This window comes from Rhinolophus sinicus, chromosome 12, assembly GCF_057876585.1.
Source record: "Rhinolophus sinicus isolate RSI-liver-muscle chromosome 12, RSI-T2T, whole genome shotgun sequence".
In the NCBI taxonomy this organism is placed as follows: Eukaryota; Metazoa; Chordata; class Mammalia; order Chiroptera; family Rhinolophidae; genus Rhinolophus; species Rhinolophus sinicus.
The window spans coordinates 35,834,812-35,849,987 of NC_142512.1; the positions used below are offsets into that span (position 1 = coordinate 35,834,812).

Genomic DNA, 15,176 nt, shown 5'->3' on the forward strand with positions numbered 1-15,176 from the left:
GGTCCACCCCACCCCACCCCCAGCACTTATACGCTGCCCCGCGCAGGAGTAGCCATCACATCTCCTCCAGGAATCCTCCCGGTGTCCCCCCCACCCCTCACCCCGCCCCTCCGCGGTGCGCTCTCCCGGCCCTGAGGTATCCTCGGTGCACCAGGCCTTGCAGCACCGGGCTTGTGAGGGCCTCTCCACCGGTCTATCCCCCTACTACCCCGCGAGCCCCGACGGCCGGGACCGGGTGGGTTCTGTTCCCCGGGGTCCCCTCGGGCATCGTCACACACGATCACTCGGTGGACGTCTGTTGAGTGGATGAATCAGGAGCCCTTACGGACCTTGCAGAGGAGGCGGTAGACCCGTGGGTCCTAAGGCAGGGCTGCTCCCCGGCCGCTCCCCACCCACCCCCACCCACCCCGCTCCCCCCTACTCCCGCGGGCCGAGAAGTAGACAACTCAGAATCCCCTCGCCCGGTATCCTCCTCCCCTCCGCGCGCGCTGCCTCCTCCCCTCGCTCCCCCTCCTCCCGCTCTTTGTCTCCCGGGCGCCCAGCCTCCCCGCCACGCGCCCCCCGCATTGCCCCTTACAGGGGGACCCCCGCCGACGCGACACGACGCGACGCGTGTAGGCCTGCCAGGCGAGGGGCCGCGTCCGGCAGGGCCTGGCAGGCGGGCGGGGCGGGGAGGTCTCTCTCTCTCTCTCTCTCTCTCTCTCTCTCTCTCTCACACACACACACACACACACACACACTCTCACACACGCACGGAACACGGAGCATCCTCCCGTCAGGTCTCCTGGTCCAGCCCCGCCCGAGCTTCCAGCTTTCTGCAAAACCTCTCCCACACTACCCCCCATTCCCTCCGGTTTCCGGACCCTCCTTGTCGACCCCCCACTCCACTCCCGGGATGGAGCGGATCGAGCCAGCCCGGAGCCCCCCGCGGCCGGGGTGACGGCCCCCGCCCCCCTCCTGCCCGGTCCCCGCCCGGAGCACCATGGGCCCGAAGGGTTCCCGACGCGCCGGACGCTGAAGATGACTGATGCTGGAGGTGAGGGGCCGGGATCCCAAGGGCCCCGAGGTGGACGGGGAAGCAGAGCCAGGGGGCTACTCCAGCTCGCGGTGGGACCCCCAGTGGTTAGATGGGATGAAGCGACATGGGCCTTTCTTCCCGTATCCCTAAGGGGGCCGAGCGGAGCTAGGGTGCTGGGCTGTCAGGGGAGGGGGCGGAGATAGGATTTGTGTCCCTAATCCTCTCCCGCCCGCCGCCCGGAGAAATTAATTTAAAAAAACTGGTGTGGGGGGAGGGGGAGAGGGCTTAACTCTTTCTTGCCTGGCGCGGAGTTGGACTGATGGATTGGAAAGAAACTAGCCGCCAGGCTCTCATTGGAGGATAGGGGCCCTTGGAATGCAGTAGGGGCCCTGCCCTCCACCCCCACCCCATCTGCAGTGGCGCTTGGAGGGGCCTCTGACGCTAGCCCCACACCCCAAGCCTGGGCCCTTAGGAGGGGGACTCGGCTTTCTCTAGCTGCACAGCTGATTCCCTCTACCCCAGCCTCCTCTTCCGGCCATTCCTTCCCCGCCTTTCCCAGTTGCACTTCTCTCTTGGTCCCTTTCTGCTCTTTCAGGGCTTCTCTCCTCTAGTCTGCTCCGCTGGGGCCACCCCTCTCCTGGCAGCGGATTCTCCTTCTCTCTTCAGAACCATCCCTTGGGTCTCACTCAGGGCTGCTGGTGGTCCTTCTCTACTTGGGCTTTCCCTGGCTCCCCTCCCTCATCTCTTTCCTGCACTTTCTTCCTTCTCTCTGCGCATCGGTGGACTGACATCCCCACCAACCTGTAGGTCTGTCTCTGTTCCTACTCCCCATTCCCTCTCCAGGGCTGAGCCCCTTTCTTTCTCTTTCTCCTTACTGTGCCCCCCCCAAGCTTTGATCTCACCTGCCTCCCTTTCTCCCAGAGGAGGGTCAAAGGTCATTGGTGCTCCTCCTCCAGGGATTAAAAGGAGTGGCCTAATAGAGTCAGAGCCCAAGACTGTGTCTGGAGGAACAGGTTCATTTCCACCTGGTCGAGTGTGAGTGTGTGTGTGTGTGTGTGTGTGTAGGAGTGTGAATGGGGGTCAGTGTCTAATTTTCCAAGACTCAGTTTTGGACTGAGGGTTTGGTGGGAGGGGCCTGGTGACCTCTGTTATATCCTGCTTCCCAGAGTTCTCCATGGAACAGTGTAGGGACGGTTCCCCATACACACTTCAGGGAGTTAGTTGTTGAAGGAGGGAGGGAAAGAAAGCAGTTTGTGCTGAATCAGGATGGACTGGGCCGGGTATGAGCTGGAAGACTCAGCCCAGCCCGGAAGTCACCTGAAAGAGGACTCCATCCACAAGAGGGTCTCCACCCTGGACTGGGACCTTGAATAAGAACACATGGTAAAACTAATATAACAGTGAATGTCAACTGTAATTAAAAAATAAAAATTACCAAAAAAAAAAAGAACACATGGGATCTCCATCTCAGGTAGTCTAAGAGAGCAGGCACCACTACTGTCCTCAGGGAACCTCCATTCTTATCTTCAGAGAGTCCCTAGTTTGGTGGGGAATACTGGCCCCTCTCCTCAGGGAGCTCCCATCAGATGTGGGGGAGAGATGACCGAGTTAGGGAATCGATGAAGTATGAAAAATTCATTTCCCAGTGGTTGGGGAAGAGAGGATTTAGAAATTATGTAGACAAATGGGAGGAGGGAAGGCTATCTAGGACAGCTTTCTGGAGGAGGTGGCAGCTGGGTCCTGGTCAAATGAAGCCTTATGATTGAATGAGGGAATTCCGTTTATTCTTACAGGCAGCTTCCCTTCCCATCTCACTCTTCAGGACAGGTAGAGAGGTTCTAGGACTTGCACCCAGAGTTCAAGAATGACAGGAGGGTTCTTGGAGGGCCAATGTCCCTGGCCCCTTCTCATACCTCATTTCCTGCTTTCAACCCTAAGCATCCATGGAGCCTGGGGTGGAGGTGGTTTTGAAGCTTCTCCCAGTCCTAACCAATACGGATCAGCTCCCCTCCCTCTACCTTTCTCCTCACAGTGTCCTTTCCTTATGAGTACCCTCCAAAACTACAGATCGTCATCCAGGATAGGGCAGAGGGGCAGGAAACGGGGTCAAGGTTGTTCTGCTTCTTATCTCTGGCATCTCAGTTTTCCCATCTGTAAAGTGGGGAGACTAAGAATCCTAAGCCTGGCCAGCTCACAGTGAGATGATCTCTATATAATAACAGAAGAGGAGAGTTGGAAAAGACCCCAGCAGGCATGTGGCCTAGCTTATACCTACACTTCCCAAACGTATGGTCTAGACCAGAGCTTGGCCCTTCTCATGGGGACCTGAGTGTGAGAAGTAATTGGAGACCACGTCCTAGGCGAGCAGTATGCTCCTGTCCTCGGGCTTCCTTGCTCTCCCCTCATCTGGTATTCCCCTGCTCCTTAACATCCAGGCCTTGGTTTAAGCCGCTATAATCCTATCTACTAGGAAGCACGTCCAAATTGTTTCAGCTGCATATATCCTGCTTCCCCACCTGCCCTCCGTGCTTTCCTCCAAAAGCACAACAAAACCAACCCCTACCCATCCACACTTCCCAGAACATACTCAGTGGGTCAGAGATGTTACTGTCCACTGTTGTGTTGTGAGTCCTCCTTATATCCTCTGGCATCTGTGAGTCTGTCTAGAACTGTGAGTTTGTCAAAAACAGTGGCCCTGCTGCTGATGGCACCAGCTTCCTGAACAGCTCATGTTGAGGAAAGCAGGTGGTGAATGTACCAGTGATGGGGGGTGGGGGAGGCAGGACTGAGTGATGGATGAAAAGATGGATGGTGGATGGTATGAACTGATGGATGCAAAGATGGGTGAATGTGTGGATGGGGTGGATGTCGGATGGGTGGATGGATGGATGATGGATGAGTGAATGAAGCAGATGGATAGATAAGTACGGAGATGGAGGTAGATGGATAGATGAAAGAACCTGAGTTCTTGTCCTGATGGTGCCACTAACTTATTATGTGATCTTAGGCCAGTCATTCTCTCATTTCTTTATTTGTAAAATGAGAGCATTGGATTTAATAATCTCTGAGATTTCTCTTAGATTTAGTGTTGGACAACTTACAATGATTAAAAGTTTTTAGGGAAGGCAAATGATGAAAAGGCCCAAGAGAGTGAGGGGAAAATTTCTGTGACTTGGGCAGAGGTACACAGCAAATCAGCTGGGACCACCACCGCGGGACACCCTGGACTTGCTTCTGCCTCTGCTTTCTGCTTCTGCCTCCTGATCCAACCCCGACAATCTGGGCTCTGTTTCAGATGATTTTTCTTCCAGGGGCTGGAGGAAGAGTTCTGAGGGAAGGCAGCTCCTTGGCCTCCACCAGCCTGAACCTCTTATCAGTGGTCTTTTTCTCTCTTCCCCACTGTCCTCCCTAGTTCTCTTCTTGAGTCATGGCGTCTTCAAAGCTCCGAGAACCCGTGGATGAGGTTTTTGGTAAGTTCTGTTTGGCCCTATCTCTAGCCAAGGCCACCTAGCACTGGAGGGGTGGGGGGTAGAGTCCCTTGGGGACTAAAATGTGTGTGTGTATGTATAGTGGCCTTACAGTCTGATTCTTTGTCACCACTATCTGAGTGGACATGCCAATTACAACAACAGCAATATTAACAAGTATCCCCATTTATTAAGTGCTTGTCCCATGCCAGGTACTAGACTAGCACTCCCATCTCACACACAGTGTATCATTGAATCCTCACAATAATGCTCAGAAGTGTGCCCATTTTACAGACAGGGAGCCTAGGGCACAGGGTGTTGAAGTGATTTGCTTTAAAAATCACAGTGGCAGAACTGGGACTGCAGACTTCCTAACTCCCTGTGCTGAACACCTGTATCCCCCAGCACAGGTGACACATATTACCTCCAAGTCGCATAAATAAGGGACCCCACTCTGCTTGGATGTGCATGGAAATTAAATGTATAAAACACACTCAGCCTCAATACACACTGGGGTGCATGCACACACCTTCCGACACTATCATTTACCCTCTGCAGTCTTTCTATAGGGCTCGGAGAAAGACCACCTGGCAGGGCAGAGTTCCCAGCATGCACTGGGGTGGAAAGACCGTTTTCTAGCTAGATTTGGTGGAGGAGTCAGTGAGCAAAGGATCGTGGAGGAACATGGAGGGAGAGGTGGAGACAGAAAGAAGCCACCTGAAGCCTCTAATGAGTGCAGGCTTCAGGACTCCCATTTGTGTGTGTGGCCTAGAGAGCCTCCTGGGTATGGAATGCTACAGGGCCTCCCAGTTTCCCCTCCCCTGCCTTTTTCTTATCTCTGCTGTCCTTCCTCTCTTTTCCTCCCCCTCTCCTGCTCACCTGGTTCTCCCCTGCCACCTCCACATGCCCTGGCAATGCCAGGAACTGCTGCCTCCTAGCTCCTGGGGAACGTTGCCTCCAGCTCACCCTTCCTGGGGCCTGTGGAGTGGAGGGTTTGCCTCCAGGACTCCCGCAGCCTTGAACTGCCGCTGGGCTTCAGACTCTGAGCCGCCCCATCTCCACCCAGGCCTGGCCAGACCTCTGGCCCGACAGAGATGAGCTCCCTCTTTCTGGGCCTTTTCGGCCTCTACTCCCCCTCCTCTCATCCCAACCCTTCCTGTTTTCCTTCTCCCTGACCTGCTGAGGTTGCAGCCGCCCTGCCCGCTTCCTGATGCGAAAGGCAATTAAATATTCATGACTTCCCACTGCCCACGGCCTGAGTAACTCCCAGCCAGGGAGGAGACAGCGAGGGGATGTGGAGGAAGGGATAAAAGGAGGTGAGGGTTGCCTGGTAAAGCAAGGGACTGGTGGAGCAGCTGGCCCCATCTTGCTCCCTAGATCTTCCAAAGATGACCATGGTCCTGATACGGCCCGTAGTCAGGAGCAAAGGGCCCTTCTCCCTGGCCCAGGGTGGCTGGGCAGCCTCTGAGTGCTGGAGGGGTAGAGGCTGCTCATCAACTCCTCTGCACCTCTGCCCCTCCCCCCCTCCCCACACACACCTCCCGTGCAGACAGAGCACTGGCCTGGGAGCCAGGAGACCTGGATACTGCTCCCTCTGCACCATGAGCCAAACCTTTCCTCTCCCAGTCTCAGTTTCCTCACCTGTAATATGAGGGGTTGGACTCACAAGTCACTCCCATTTAGGCCTCGGAGGAGGTATAGCCGGCTTGGTAGTTACAAACGGAGCCTCCAGAGCCAGGCTACCTATAACCCTGGCCTGCTCTTCACCAGCCATAAGCCCTCAAGCAAATTAAGGCTGCCTGGGGATTCCTGGGAGTCCCTCCCTCTTGGAGTTGTGAGTGGGTTTAAATGAGCTAGTACTTGTGAAGCACTTAGAATGGAACCCAGCACAGTGAGAGCTCGGTGAGAGCTCAGTAAGTATTAGCTCTTATTATTCTGTGGTCAGTCCTCAATCCTTGCTGCCTCCAGGCAATGCCTGGAGATTCTGTGTCTGGGAGAAGAGGACAGAGGGCTTCCTCTCCCAGCTCAGCCCCAGGGCCTGGAAACACCAGAAGTGAAGCAGGGGCAGCTGAAGGATCAGAGTGGTGGTGTCAAGCCTGGGGTCCAAGATACTCCTTTGACAGAACCTTTCCCCTCTCTAAGCCACACCAGCTGCCTCTGGACAACTGCAAGAGCCGCTCTGGTCCACCCTCCTCCTTCAGTCAGGCCAACTTCGTGTTGTTGGCTTTGGGACAACCACTGCCATCCCTCATCCCCCAGCCCCACCAGGTTTCAAAAGCGGGAGAGTAAGGGACACAGTCAGAAACATGCTTTAGGAAGTTTCTTCCAGCTTGTGGAAAGTGGGTGTGGAGACAGACCAGAGATGGGGAGCAAAGGATGGACAAATGCCATGCCCTGGGATGAAGTATGGAGGGGGGTGGGGGCAGCTGATGATGGCCTGAGCTAAGGCAATTCAGTCCAGTTGGAAAGAAGAGGCCAGGTTCTAGGGGTGTGAGGAGGCGAATCTGTGTTTAACAAATAGAGCAATTAACAAAATAGAGAAACATCTGCCCTCATGGAGCTGACATTCTAATGGGTGGAGAGAGGCAATAAATAAAATGAGAATATATACTATGCCAAGGAATGATACATAATATAGGGAAAAATAGGGATGGCGGTCCTGGGGCAGTTATGAATTGAGTGGTCGGGGAAGTCCTCAATGAGAGAAAGTATTTAAGCCAACACCTGAAGGAGGTGAGGGAAGAATCATGCAAAATCTGTGGCAAGAGCCTTGCAGGAAAGGGAAGAGGACATGTAAAGGTGCAGAGGTGCAGGTTAAGCTTTCAAGGAAGAGCCAGGAGGCCAGGGGAGCTGGAGTGGAGGGCGGGGATGGAGAGAAGCAGAAGCTCAGAGAGGTAGGGGCCTCACAGCCTCAGTCTGGAAGGCCACTGGGGCACTTTGGCTCTTTGTGTGATGGAAGGCACTGGAGGGTACTGAGCAGAGGAGTGACACGGCTGACATGTTTTATCAGGATCACTCTGGTGGCTGTGTTGAAAATAGACTGTAAATGGGAAAAGGAGGAGGAGGGAAGACCAGCTGGGAGGCAAAAGGCGATGATGACTTAGACAGGGAAATTGAGGAATTCTTCGTCTCCTCTCTCCTCCCTCCCCACCTCTCCCCTGCTCTCCTCTCTTCTCTTCTCCTGTGCTTTTTCCTCTTTCTCCGAATATGTATACATGTATATGAGTGTGTGGAACAGACACATACAAACAATATTTTATTGTGGGAAATCAGAAGTTGTGAGAATAGCATGACGTATGCCCTCATACACTCACTTACTCGTCACTCAACTACAACAATCGTCAACTCATAGATAGTGTTGTTTCATCTATTTCCCCTTGCACGTTCCACTCCTCTTCCCCTGGATTATTTTGAACCTAATCCAAAACATCTTGTCATTTCAACATAAATATTTCAGTATGTCTAGATATATTTCAGAAGTAGAGCTAATAGGAACTGTGGATAGATCCGTTTGTAGCGTGGGAGGGAAAGAAAGGAGTCAGGGATGACTCCAGGGGTTTGGCCTAAGCAGCTGGAAGGACGGAGCTGCCGTTTGCTGAGCTGGGCAGACTAGAAGCAGCCGCTTGGGGGGTGGGGAGTCCACTTTTGACATGTTTGTTAAAGACGCCCACTGAACAGCCAAGTGGAAGTATCAAGTAGGCAGCTGGACAGGCGAATGACCAACCCGGACTGGGGTTGAGGGGGCAGGGCAGCTTGGAGCTGTCTGAACAGGGTGGATGACGGGAACTTTCCCTGAGCCAAGGGAACAGAGGAGAAGCCAGTGTGAGGCAAGGTGGTGGGTTCATTTTGATGGGCTGAGTTTGAGGTGCCTGGTGCCTTGATGTGGCAAGTTCCCTGGCAGGTGCTAAGGTGCCCAGCTTGGTGGGGCCGGAGCTAGAGTAGACATAGGTGTTATTTAAGCCAGTGAAGCCACTAGGGTGGCTTAGGGGGTGTCTGCAGACAAGAGAAAGAGAGGCAGGCAACCTAGAATGGTCATGGGTGATGGGATAGGGTCCCTGAAATCACTGGGGGTGGAGTGGGGAGGAAAGGTCTTAACCCATTCTGAAGTCTGGGAAGAAGTTTTTCTGCCTGGAGACCCCAGTGCCAAGCTCGGGGACTGAGAGACTGCAGAGTGAAGGCTTCATTTTTGGGTGAAGCAAATGAAAAATGAAATTAGGAGCAACAGCGTTTATGCATGATCCACTGGGTTTGCCTACGCTCCCTCCACGTCCTCGTTCAGGACCTACCCTGAGCCACGGACCCAGGATCGGAGTCAGGCTTCACAGAACTGTGGACTTTCCTCCCTGCTGCTGCCACTGGTTTGGGAGGGGGCAATGTCCCTCTGCTCCAACTCAACCGTGAGCCCTCTAGAGGTTCAGGAGTGTGACTGTGAGCATGGCACACCAAGCCAGGGTCCCCAGCAGGGCCAGTCTCTGGAGCCAGACTAGCCAGGCTCAAATCCCAGACCACTGCTAGCTGGTGGCTTCAGTCAAGATAACTTCTCTGAGCCTCCGTTTGCTCAGCTCTAAAATGTGCTTAATAGCTGTTCCTAGTCTGCGGGGTTGTTGTGACTAGGCGAGATGATGTATATACGTTGTCTGACGCATAGTAGGTCTTCTTCTGTGGTAGCCATTGTTAACCATGATCTCTCCAGCTTCATCCCCCAGCCCTTCCCTCCGCAAACCTACTCTCCAGGTGCCTGGAGGTGCCCCCTTTCCCCCGCTTCCCTACTTCCCAGCATTGCACATACCAGTCTTGCCAACGTCCTCTCTCACAGACTCCCACCCAGACCTTAAGACCCAGCTTTGGGCCTCCAACCCTCCTCCGACCCATCCAAACAGGGCGGTCCTGCCCTCTGTGCCTGTGAGAGGTTCCTCCACTGCTATATCTACGTGCTGACATATCTGGCTCTCCTGGAGACTGAGAGACTGTTTCCCATCTCATCTGCATTCCCAGTGCCTGGCATTCAGAAACATTTGTTGAATGTCTGGGCTGTATGTGCAGGTGGCCCCTTGAGGTGGGCCTCTGGACTTGCTGTCCTCATGTGTCTGCTCTCTACCTCCTGCACCCGGTTTGCAGACCTGGACTTGGCTGTGCCAGAGACCGTCAGACTGGACAGCAGTTTACACAAAGCCCGGGCCCAACTGCTGGCCAAGGGACGGAGACACCGGCCCTCTCGCTCGAGGCTTCGGGACAGTGCCAGCTCTGCAGAGGACGGTGAAGGCTCCGATGGGCCTGGAGGCAAGGTTGGGGCAGCCCACCCAATCACACATACCCCACCCACCCTTTTTGCCCCTCCAAACCGCTCTTCCAAGGAAACCACACCCCAGGCTTCTGACATAATAATGCTCACAAACATTAGCTGCGTTCTTTTCTGGCTCATTTCATCCTTTCAAGCAAGGGATTATCATCCCCATCCTCCAAATGAGGAAATGGCGGTTCTGAAAGGTTCCGTAACAAAGTCACACAGTAAGTGAAAGAGGCCGGATTCAAGCCCATCCTATGTGACTGAAAGCCCCAGTCTCCTACCTCTCACTGTCCAGCCACCCCTCTGCCCGGGGTTTGAAGGACCCAGGAGTCCGGACACCCTCTCGGAGGCTCCTGCCCATTTACAGGGTGAAACCGGCTCCCAGCCCCTCCGGGGAGCAAGGAGAAGGGTTGGCGGTGAGCGGTTGCCCCCTCCCGCAGGTGACCGACGGCTGCGGGAGCCCCCTGCACCGGCTGCGCTCGCCTTTGCACTCGGGCCCGGGGTCCCCGGCCGCGGGGTCGTTCTGCCTGGATCCTCCCGGGTTGCGGCGCAGCCTGGACGAGGACGAGCCGCCGCCCTCGCCGCTCACCCGCTACCGGCCCCTGCACAACGCCGCCTCTCACGAAGGTTTGGCCGCCGCCTCCTGCTCGCCGCCGCGCTCCGCGCCCTCCTCGGACAGCTCGCCCAGTTTCGTGCGCCGCCACCCGCGCGCAGAACCGCACAGCGAAGGTGAGCGCGCCTGGCGGCGCCCCCTGGTGATGCGCGCGGGAACCGCAGCGGCCCCTCCGCTCCGGTGGCACCGAAGCACACGGCTGGACAAAGTGGGACAGGATGGCTTAGGGTGGGGGTCGGCGGAGTTAATATCGAGCTTCTTTCATTCATCTACTGAGGGCCTATGATGCGCCAGAAACTGGTGGGCACTGGAACACACGTACGAGCAAACAGTTGCCGTTTTCGTCCTCCTGGGGCTTGTAGTTTTGGGGAGAGAATGAAATAATTTCTTATAGTGCAGGGGGGAAGCAATCAAATCATCCCTTAATTAAGTATATAGTTACAAGGCGTAACAAGTGCTAGGTGAGAAACTTGCACGGTGGTGGGAGAGCATATATCGGGATGAAAGGACCCGGTTGGAAGCATTCTGGAAGTTTTCTCTGAGGATGTGACAGGTGAGGCAAGATGGGAAGCTGGTTAGAAATTGGCCAAGATTAAATTAACAGTAAATAGTAGGGGTCCCTGTATTTTCACAGTGGTTTACGGTTTGTATAAGGTTTTCATAAACATCCCATTAGGTTCCATGAAATAGGCAGGTGTTATTATTCCCGTATTTGAAACGAAGGAAGGTCAGAGAGCTCCAGTGACTTTCCCAGGTCACACAGCGAGTGACGGGCACCAGAGCCAGGCTGCATGATTCTAAGGCAAGAGAATTTCTACGACCTCACACTGGCAGCTGAAGAAGGCAGGCAGGCTGCCGCACAGGCTATTTCCTTCCCTCTTCCCCAAAAGATGACAGCCGTGATGCCAGCCCACCTGAGCCAGCCAGCCCGACCATCGGCCTGGATAAGAAGACGCGCCGAAAGTTCTTGGACCTGGGGTGAGTGGAGGAGGGGCCAGAAGCAAAGGCTTGACTCTGTCTAGTACAGGGTAGCACAGTGGGCAGCACTGCCCCACTCCGCCCTGCCCTCCCCACAGGGTCACCTTACGTCGAGCATCCACTAGCAAGAGCCGGAAGGAGAAGGGCAGCAACCGCCTGTCCATGGGCAGCAGGTAAGAGGTACCCATGGCACCTCAGCCACAGCTTCCACCCGTAGCTCCCCGTGGGCCCAGCACTCCCCTCCGTGCCCACACCCATGCAGGGTGCTCTCTCCACAGGGAGTCGGTGGAGGGATCCGGCAGGTCAGGGGGCTCCCCGTTCCTGCCCTTTTCCTGGTTCACAGACAGCGGCAAGGGCTCAGCGTCCTCCGGCAGCACCACCTCCCCTGCCTGTTCCCCTAAACATGAGAGCTTCAGCCCTAAGAAGTCAGCTTCTCAGGTGAGTCCATGGCCTTTTTGCCCCCACACTGTCTCTTGGGCTCAAGTGACATGTGGACATACTTCACCCCGGCTCAGGCTAGGATCCAGGCATTCCTAAAGTCCATTTGTCCATCCGTGGAGCCATTCAGTGATTTCATTCACTCATCCATCTCTGAGTTCAGGCATTCATGCGCTCACTCATTCATATTCTGAGTAGTTCATTTGTTGATTCATTCATTGCTTCATCCATTCAATACACATCAGCAAACACCATGATTCCCCTTGTATATACCCATCCCGAGGTCTCCTCCATCTCTGCTAACTCTTCTGCCTGGCTCAGTTCTAGCCCATGTCCTTCCCGAGGCCTCAGATGCTGATGCCTCACACAAGTCACCATTCATATGTGCATGCTCCTGGCTCATGCAGAGGTGCACTGAGCAATCTCCTTCCAGATGGGGGTGGGTGGGTTGTGGGGACTCCCTTGGGCTGGGGGCAACTTTCTCCTTAGTGGCATGCAACCCTTCCTGTCTAGGAATCCACCCTGAGTGATGACTCCACACCCCCCAGCAGCAGCCCCAAGATCCCAAGTGGTCCCCGGCAGGAGGCCAAGTGCTCCTATCCCTACCACACGCTGTCCCAGTCTTCGGATGAGGTGAGCAAGCCCTGGCCCCTGACTCTGCCAGGTTGCAGGTCACAGGCCATGTCTTCCCCCCTCACTGTCCTTGGTCTCCATCCCAGTTCCTGGATGAACCTCTCCCCACCGTCCACCACTGGACCAGTCAGCAGGTGGGCCAGTGGCTGCACAGCCTCAACCTGGAGCAATATGTCGCTGAGTTTGCTGCGCGGCAGGTTGATGGGCCGCAGCTATTGCAGCTGGATGGCAGCAAACTGAAGGTGAGTCAGAGTGGAAGGCCCTTATCCAGCTGGAGCCTGAGGCAAACTTCAAGATGGGGATCCCCTTGTTCTGACTTGTCACTCCCTCTGGGGCCACTGCCCTGACCTCTGACCTCTAGGCACGCACTTTGGCCTAATGTTTGCACTCTAGCATGGGTCCTCCATCTGACTTGAAACTCATGCCCAATTCTTCAGTTTGACCTTCAAGCTCCAGGTTGACCTTAACCTCTAGGGCTATCATATCATCTGACTCTTGACTCATGAGTCTCCCAGTACAGCGGGAAGCAAGTCTCTGCCTTGATCACGTTGTCTGATTCTCAGTCTTGGAGGCCAGTGGTCATAGGAAATGGGGAGGGGGGAGGAAGGTGGCAGGGTTGGGAGGCTCTGATCTCTGTGCTGGGGAGTTTCTGGCCTGTTCCCACCCTCTGCTGAGTTGCTTGGAGAAGGAGTGGAGAGGACGTCTGCAATGAGGAGGGGTCTTGCGAACTGACCAGCTATGTGATCTTGGGCAAGTTGCTCTCCATCTCTGGACCTCAGGGCAAGGGCAGGGGCGTGCCAAGGCTGAAATCCTGAGTAGAGGAATGGGAGCCAAGGATTATGGGAAGGGGGACAGGCAAAGGGCCAGGGACTCTCCACCCTCCTCTCTCCCAACCCACTCCCATTCGAAATTCTTGCCCTGAGAGTTCTGATCCCTCTGCAATCGTGGGAGGTGGAGGTTTCACTTCAGAGAGGGCTGGCGGAGCTCCAGAGAGGGTACCCCTGGAGCACAAAGAACCTGGGGTGGTTCTGGGGCGCTTTCCCTCACCCTCGGATTCTTCCCCCAGAGCCTGGGGCTCAGCAGCTCGCATGACCGGGCACTGGTGAAGCGGAAGGTGAAGGAGCTGGCGGCGGCTGCGGAGAAGGAGCGCAAGGCTCAGGAGAAGGCTGCACGGCAGCGTGAGAAGCTCCGCCGCAGGGAGCAGGAGGCCAAGAAGAGCTAGGGGAGGGTGAGGCAGGCATGGGGGGCAGAGGCCTCTCCAGGGAGGGGGGCCTGGGAGCCACGCTTGGGCTGGCCTGGCCCCACGCTCTCTGGGGTACATACCCTCTCTCACCCCGTCAGTCTGTCTGGACCCAGATCCCCCAGAAAGGGAGATCACAGGGACAGGGCCCAGTAATAAATCTATTTCAAGGACTCACTTGGCACAGTTCCTGGGGGCGGTGGCAGATTACGGGAAGAGGGCAGAGAGACTAGGGCTGATCCAGTCTAGGAGCCCAGAGGTACCCGGGTTAGTCTGACCCTCTGCCCTCAGGCCCTGCTGGTGCTGGGGCCGGCAGTGAGCTAGGATGTCTGCCTGCCTGCCTTCCAGAGGCCCTGAGATGGGGCCAGCGTCCCAGGGCTCAGAGAGGTGGCGGAGCATCTCGGCAGGAGTAGGTGGATGGAGCTGTTCCTCTCCAGCTCTCCAAGGTGGCTGTGTGTGGGGAGAGCTGTTCTGTTCCCAGGGAGGCTGGGGGGCACTGCAGCAAGCTGCACTCAGGGTAGACTCCCAGTCTGCCTCAACAGGAGAGCAGAGGAAGCAGCATGGTTATCCCACGTGGTCTCTCAAGGACTTCAGGAGAAGGGAGGATGAAATTCTTTTCCCCCTTCTCTGTCCTGTGATTGCAATGGAGAGATGACATCCCCACAGGTCTATCCTTCCTGGGGCGTGCTCTCCAAGCTGGGCCCACTTCTCCTGCTGCTCTCTCTCAGAGTACCTGAGCCCTCCCTGGAAACAGAGCAAACTTGGGAGCTGGTGGGGACAAAGGACACCACCCACCAATGCCTAGGAGGGACTGAACCGGTGAATCCTCACCCTAGCCAAGCAGAGGCAAATCTAGGAGAGCCCCTGGAAACTGCTAGATTGGAGGGGTTTGCCATCCCTTCCCCATCTGTCCTGGTGCCCAGTGGGGCCTCAGTGGGCTCCAGAACTGGAAGACTGCAGGCTCTGGTTCACAGACTGCAAGGAGGGGTGGAGCCAGCCCCTGCCCTCTGGGGGTGGAGTGTATCCCATCAGCTTACGGATAGCATCTGTCCTTGGAGGAAGGGAGCTTTCAGGTCTGGTGCTGGCCAGCAGCTCACCCGGCTTCTGGAGCGCTGGCCAGTTACCAATGGAGTCAGGGGGCCTCTGATTGGAAGCCCCCTCCACTTCCTCCCATCTGCCTGGAGCAGTGGACAGGACCCAGTGCATGCTGACTCCTCATTCCTGCCCAGAACTGTGGTTTGAGGGCCATCTGTCCCTGGGACCCAGCCCGTTCCTCCCCTCTGCTGTCTGTGCTGGGAGAGGGGCTTCAGAGGGAAACTGAGATATGGGGGCACCAGCACCATCTGGGCCCGGTGGAGGGGCCGGTGGGGAGGTTGGAAGGCACCTAGGTCCTTGAAACTATCGGGAGCTATATGGGTGCCCACCTGCATGTGAAGGGGGGAGGCAGTACTCAATTTATTTCAATAAACACTTATGATGTGCCAGTGACCTTTGTGTCTGTC

The 15,176-nt window shown here is 55.8% G+C and overlaps 1 protein-coding gene across 2 annotated transcripts; it reads left to right on the plus strand.

Moving 5' to 3' along the window:
• Positions 1-713: 713 nt before the first annotated feature.
• SAMD14 (sterile alpha motif domain containing 14) lies at positions 714-15,162 on the plus strand. 2 transcript variants are annotated; one of them, XM_019740618.3, is made up of 10 exons: positions 714-1,036; positions 4,431-4,488; positions 9,604-9,770; positions 10,213-10,501; positions 11,276-11,363; positions 11,462-11,536; positions 11,642-11,801; positions 12,315-12,434; positions 12,521-12,676; positions 13,501-15,162. In XM_019740618.3, the coding sequence occupies exons 2-10, from the start codon at positions 4,446-4,448 to the stop codon at positions 13,654-13,656; spliced, it is 1,254 nt and encodes a 417-aa protein (XP_019596177.1). In that variant the 5' UTR covers positions 714-1,036; positions 4,431-4,445; the 3' UTR covers positions 13,657-15,162. The 2 variants fall into 2 exon arrangements, with proteins under 2 accessions (XP_019596177.1, XP_019596178.2); XM_019740619.3 differs by having other exon boundaries at positions 898-1,036; positions 9,604-9,765; positions 13,501-13,847.
• Positions 15,163-15,176: the final 14 nt, after the last annotated feature.